The following is a 6,591-nucleotide window of genomic DNA, read 5'->3' on the forward strand; positions in this document are numbered from 1 at the left end:
AAGGCCGGTTCCAACATCTCACGAGAGGCTCCAGAGAGCTTCGTTCCAGAGAGCTCCTTGAAGGAAACTTTCTCCACCTGACCATGATTATTAGAAAGGGCGCAGGCGAACGAATAGAGCAAAGTGCATGCGTTATTTTGCGATATTAGAATATTGGAGGAAAGGGCGTGAGGACTTGCTGTCTTGCCCGAGAGTGAGCTTTTCTGTCCGCCAGATCGCTGACCTCATTCGGTCCATTCCGTCTTGTCTAGGGCACTTTGGCAATTACTTGAGAAATGTTGTGCGGCCAGCGTACATATTCGTAAATTTGTGAAGCATTAGAAGTTTCCTTCAGGCGCTGCACTGTGCTCAACAAATTTGGAAAGGTGTGTACTAAGTACTAAAGTCCCTGCGTGCGGGTCAAAGTACCACATGGTGTGCATATTGAAGAAATTAGATTATTTGTATCTCTTCCAGTGGTCATGCAACTGATATCAGGAGAATATCAAACAGCAGTTGCGCAAGCTTAGAGCCTTTTCCAAATCGGCGGCGTGGCGGGAAGGGCCCAACACGAGGGTTTATCACACATACTGCAGACGTCTTTAAGCTGAAAATGGAGTGCGCCACCCGGACACAGAGACGCTCCTCTCACACACAACGAAATCACCAAATTCTTTTACTTAGAAAAAAAGGTTTTCCCCCCGCCTCCCTCCAAGCTAAGCAGGCCGCAGGCGGTCACACTAAGACTTCTGTGAACGAACTCCTACCCAAATCCGGCGTCCCTTAATAGCATATATCCCGAGATTTATCCGAATTGTTCTTGCGTGGCCTGTGGTGAGGTAGCTACGTTGCCTCATATGCTCTGGAAGTGCGGGTCGCTCGGCCCGATGTTCACCAAGGAAGAGTGGGACGCGCTCCTGCGAAGTCCCGTCTCTGAGGACCAAATCTTGGCCGTCCAGCGCGCCCGCGATCGGGCCGGCAGACTAGATCTGTCAGTCCCGTCGTGGGATTAGCCGGGTGCGCGTTTCATCGCGCTTTGCTGGACCAAATAAAAGTTTACTCACTCACTCACTCACTCACTCACTCACTCACTCACTCACTCACTCACTCACTCACTCACTCACTCACTCACTCACTCACTCACTCACTCACTCACTCACTCACTCACTCTATTTAACCTAAAGTGGTAGGCCGAGATCATCTGCGTTTCGAATTATTGATTCATGATAGACATTAATTTACAAGTTCGCTAGGGGAGCATGAAATGTATGAAAAATAAGCTTTGCATAGGAAAGCGCAAGATGTAGACACTCAATTATAAGCATGCCACTGTCATCACCAATTCCGATCATATAGTGAAGACTGCAGGAGACTGCTTTATTGAGCCGTAGAGTACCCGCAGAAGCTACGCTACTTTGGTTGGAAATAGACAAAAATAAGATGCAGAAGTTCAACGTATTACTTGGGATGCATTTAGCCTGGCTTCGCAATACATATTGTAGGGAAAGACTACTTTTACAAAGTGACATATGGGTCATAAATCCACATGCTTATGTTTTTCCTTCACAATTGCAATGGCCAAAGAAATCCGTGCTCTAGTAAAGCAACAAATGAACACATTTTTTTGCGCTCTGTATTGAATACATTAAACTATGGAGAACGCTATTACGCGGCTTAAACTAAAGCAATGGTGTTGTGTATAGTTTCTTTTTATGCAACGGGAATTTTGATCGTGGAGGCGTAATGCCAGATAAATTGACAACAGTGTTAAAAATTGATGATTATAACGCTTTGCCTTATGTAAATATATATGAGCACATACAGAGAACTGTATCGTGCTGTAGACTAATACTTGCCCTCATCCCGAGCTTACGCGCCCATTCTTGAAAATGCATCTGCATTTTCAAGAATGGGCGCGTAAAGGGCGCGTAAATGAAGTTGGAGCTGCCATTGCAGTTAAAAAAGCAATAATGGCATTTTCCTCGAGCATGTTGCTCACAATGGAATGCTAGGATGAACTCTTCATACTGAAACTTTGAACTACTAAGGGTGAAGTATTTTTCTCACTACAATGTCCCTCGTTTACAGAATGCGAAGCTTGAACAAGTGTAGCGTTGTACAGATGCGGGAATTACTTCCCAGCTAAGTATAACAAAAGGTCACTAGAGGTGTTATTTCGCCAGTGAGCAAGGCAACGCCGAAGCGAAGGGCAGTCTGCAGACCGTTTGCTTCCCACGCGTCTTCTGTGCGTCCACTAGTTACGTATGTTATTGCGCCTAAGTGCCACAAGTAGAGAAACCTTCAATGAGATACCCTCCCATTGTACACGTACAATAATAGATTCTATAGTTTCTATGTGGCACCTCCTCCGACAAGTGCGGATTTCATAGCTCCATTATAGTGCGGATGAATCTCCTGCAATAAAATTAAACATTTATTTCGAGAATTCTATCCTCTGAGAACATTTGCGTTCCGGGTACACGTAACCCTGAACCGGCTAAGATGCAGCCTCGTAACCTTGTTGCAGTGGGTACGTTGCCATCTCCTCCATTCTACTCTTCAGATACATTTGCAGTGAAAATAATGCCGACGAGGGGAATATCTTGGCTGAATGTGCTAATGATGGATATGAAAATGATTGGATGGTGAAAGAAAAGATTAATGAGCTTTGCCGGAGAAACTTTGCAACGAGTGTGAGGACTGAAGAAGGGAACGCACTGTCTTTCAGTTAAAATCGGCCCACACAACAAACTACGGTGGAACAAAAGCCTACTCCGGTGCGGAAGACCCACTGTCGATCAGTTAGGAAAGCGGTGTGGCCAATTATCCAGCATTCCAGGAATGATCCCGTTCAACCAGTAGTGAATAAACAAGACGTCGGTAGTATGATCTAGCCATTTGACGGATGGATATTCATGTATGCACGTGTCGTTCGAATGAATACTCATCTCTGCAATTTATCACAGTCTGAAACTTTCGTCAATATCGCATTTGCTATTGTGACCATCAGTTGCATATACTCAGCTTTTGTTTTCACCAGACCTATGCACTCGCTATTCCAGGCCCTTTGCGTCGCACCGTACTGAAGCAATTGCTCAGAAATCGCAGAAGCAGTGGTTTGTACCATGCATTTCATATTGCCAGTCTTCCTTCAATTCGAAATTGACTCAAACGCCACCGTGTTCTTGTTATAGGCAAGATATGCCACTGGGCGCAGCGAATGCTACTAAAACAAAACAGAAAAGGAAATGAAGCAAATTATGGCTCTCGGTGACACTAGGCAGAAGCGCTCGGCGGAGTACTGGAGTGGAGCAACCATAACCAAGGGAGCGCCTGCAGCGGTTAGCAGCGTTCAACTAAGCATCGGGTAGTGCGTACGTAATGTGGGGTATCCGCCGTCTAGGGGTCGTCTGACAAGGCACTCTTCGGGCAGTTATACGCCGCTCAGTGAGCACTGCGGCCGAAGTACTTACTTATGAGGAGTCCGGAGTACGTATGAGGACTATGTGGAGTACGCATGACGCGTGGCCTACCGATTTCGGAGCCGGAGACAAATTGTTGCCCGAGCCCTCAGCTGCGACGGACAGCAACGACGTCACTACTGACGTCGCAACTTACTGGCACAGCCAGTAGGTTGCGCCGGATGAGTTTTCGGCGTACAGGAGACAGACGTACGGAGAAATAGGCTAGCCATACACAGATTAACTTTAACAAGAAAAACCCCTGATGTTTTATCAAACTTCAAGAGCAACGACGCCGAAATGATGCGCGCACCTAATTCCTAGTTGCGGTTTCATGCACCCCTGATCGTAATACAGAACTTACAAGCTGTCTGTTTTCTTTAAATTTTTCTGCACATTGACACTTTCGTACTGCGTGGAGGTCAATCTTCTTCCGCTTCAAGATGTGCGAATAAAAACAGAGACGTTCAACTTTTGCTTGTGTTGAGTTTTTGGCTTACTGAGAAATCGGCAAGCTTTAGTCGATCCACTTCTCAGCATACGAACAAAATTAAATAATTATGGTGCCAGGAAGTTGTTTTCTTTATGCTAGCCCCCACTATATCTGTAGACTAGTTGAACTGTAGCACTAAACTTAACCGCAAGTTTGCAATTTCAAAGCGACTGATGTCGTGAAATGACGAAACATAAGATTTTAACATCGTATATTGGTAGTTAACGACGGTTTGCTCTATAAATATTTCCTAGCGTGTAACTTTATTAAGGTTTCGCTCGATCCGGTGACAACGATCACAGGTGTCTCGACGTGTCATGCGGTGTGCCGCACTAGCGTACATCCCAATCCAGGTAACTGCGAAGCTCCGAGGAAACACGTTTTGCTAGCTTTCGTGCTCCTAACATTTTTGCGGTACGATTTTATAAACATTGTTTGTCTGGTACTCAGGCATCACGCCTTACAAAATAAAGAACTGTAAGATCACTCAATCGTAAGGACTGCTAACATGAATAAAGCTTACTATAAAGGCCGCGAATATGCCACGATCAACAAGACGCACGCGACGCGTTGAGAAATTATGCACACTCTTAGGTCTCGAATGGTGCTTGTGCGTGCAAGGGCACGTCGCCTACTCGAGAGAGCTGAAAAACGAACTACTCTTTCCAACATAAACTTTATTTTCTGCAGTAATACAGGGTGTAATGAGCGGCATTGGCAGCTTGCCGGTGACATTCGGAAGCACGGCAGAGCATGTGCGAACTAGCGCCGGCCGGCACACGGTAGGCATGTTTTTGGTCACAGAATGTAAAAGAACACACCTTCATTTCTTAGTTGGCACGTACTGCTTTCATAATACGTCCTCGGTCACCCTCCACCAGAACGTTGGTTACCAAGCATGTGAATCTCAGAACATGTTTTAACAGAATAAGTACACTAGAAAATAGTTAACTTCATCCATTCGCAATAGTTGACGGACTCGAATACGTACCGTTCTTTCATATCCCAGTTTGATAATGGGTGCCGAATTCCGAGTTCGTCGCCGAGCGCTTACTGGGAATAACACCTGCCGAGCATACACGCGATGGCATCAAGTCCTTTCTGTTTATGCTGGCAATACAAAGCGGACGCTTCTCTGCTATCGCAGCGCCGGTGCCCACGAAGTCGCCACGGCTGAAGATCACTTGACCTTTGCTTCCCACGTTATTTTTGCAGCCGAATACTGCAGAGTGGTAGCCCGTCGACGTTGAGTCATCTGACATCGCAGAAAATCCAGACAGAACATGTTAGAATCGCACTAATTCGCAATTAAACCGCCATCTTTGCAAGCTGCCGCTGGGACAAAATGGAATCCGCACGTGCAACTGCGAGGAGGAGTGCGGCGTGGCGCGCTGGTTTGAGGCTTCATTCCTCCTCGCCGACTTAACAAACAGATCCCACTTGCATGTGAAGTGGAAAAGAAGGGCTTCCGCGGCAAATCTCGTAATCGCGGATGCGCTCCCTCTCTCTCTCTCTCTTCTCACATCAACAGTAACGACATGAAGGAGTTGTTTTGTTTGTGAGTTATTTCCTATTGAATTCCCGGCAGCCGCTAGGGGTGGAAGCAACGCTGTCGCCGCCTGTCGGCGTGCGACCGATCGTCCCAAGGGACGTATAGGGAGTTTACGTATCTTGACCAAACTGTAATATACGGGCGCTACATCTTAGCGGCTCCTTTATCTGTTGTCGAAAGGCGACTACATTAGCTGCTTTCCACGGACAAACACCACAGCTTCTGTGGCTGGGTCACCCTCTTATCTTTGCAGGAGTCTTGGGAAGCAACGAAGCGGCGATAAAGGGCCCTTTGTCTGCGTGCCCGCAAGGTTGAATTCGCGTCTGGCTGCGCACAGCCTCGAGGATGACCACTTGAGGATCAACATGGAGCAGAGGCCCTGCTCAAACCCAAATGCGTGTCAGTAAACTTGGAATGAATGCATACAGTCACACAGAAACTTCACTTAGTCAAGCCAACATTCAATGAACAGTGATACGGGCCAATATAATGTAGCCAGTGGCGTAGCTACTGGGAGGTCGCAGCTCACGCCATTTATGCAGAGCCACAACGAAAAATAAAAATTAAATGGAACTGTTGAATTATCGCAGCGCTGCTCTTCTTGGAAAGCCGTCTTCGGCCATCAAAACTCTCATAAAAACGACATCATTTATTTTCCAAACGTGTATTGTTTCTGAGTTTTTGCACATCCAGGACGAACGCTTTTTGATTTAAATTATGGGGCTCTACGTGGTAAAACGATGACCTGATTATGAGGCACGCCATACTTGGGGTCTACGGCTTAATTTTAACCATGTGGGGCTCTTTAACGTGCACCGAAATCTTAAGTGCAGAGTTGGTTTTGTATTTCGGTCCCATCGCGTTTTTTTATGTGAACGCCATTGGTTTTCGAGGCCTTACTATATACCGGACCAACATTTGGTACAGTTTTCGCGAAACGGATTGGCATACTATTTAAATCATGTCATGCAGTAATATTCCTGATAAGTCGAAAAACAAAATCAAGCATAGAAGTGGCGGTACAATCGGGTACAACGAGGAATTCCAATATGGCGCTTGCAAATACATTTCGGAAAACACTTGAAAATTGGACGATCGCCCCTTGG

The 6,591-nt window shown here is 46.2% G+C and overlaps 1 protein-coding gene across 1 annotated transcript in view; it reads right to left on the reverse strand.

The window, feature by feature from the left end:
* LOC142570545 (arylsulfatase B-like) overlaps nt 1-5,283 on the reverse strand; it is an 89,981-nt gene extending 84,698 nt beyond the window's left edge. The window contains exon 1 of the mRNA XM_075678920.1: nt 4,925-5,283. Within this exon, the coding sequence (XP_075535035.1) occupies nt 4,925-4,935 (11 nt within the window). The 5' untranslated portion in view covers nt 4,936-5,283. The remainder of the gene's footprint in view (nt 1-4,924) is intronic.
* Nucleotides 5,284-6,591: the final 1,308 nt, after the last annotated feature.

The sequence above is a fragment of the Dermacentor variabilis genome, chromosome 2 (genome assembly GCF_050947875.1).
Source record: "Dermacentor variabilis isolate Ectoservices chromosome 2, ASM5094787v1, whole genome shotgun sequence".
NCBI lineage: Eukaryota > Metazoa > Arthropoda > Arachnida > Ixodida > Ixodidae > Dermacentor > Dermacentor variabilis.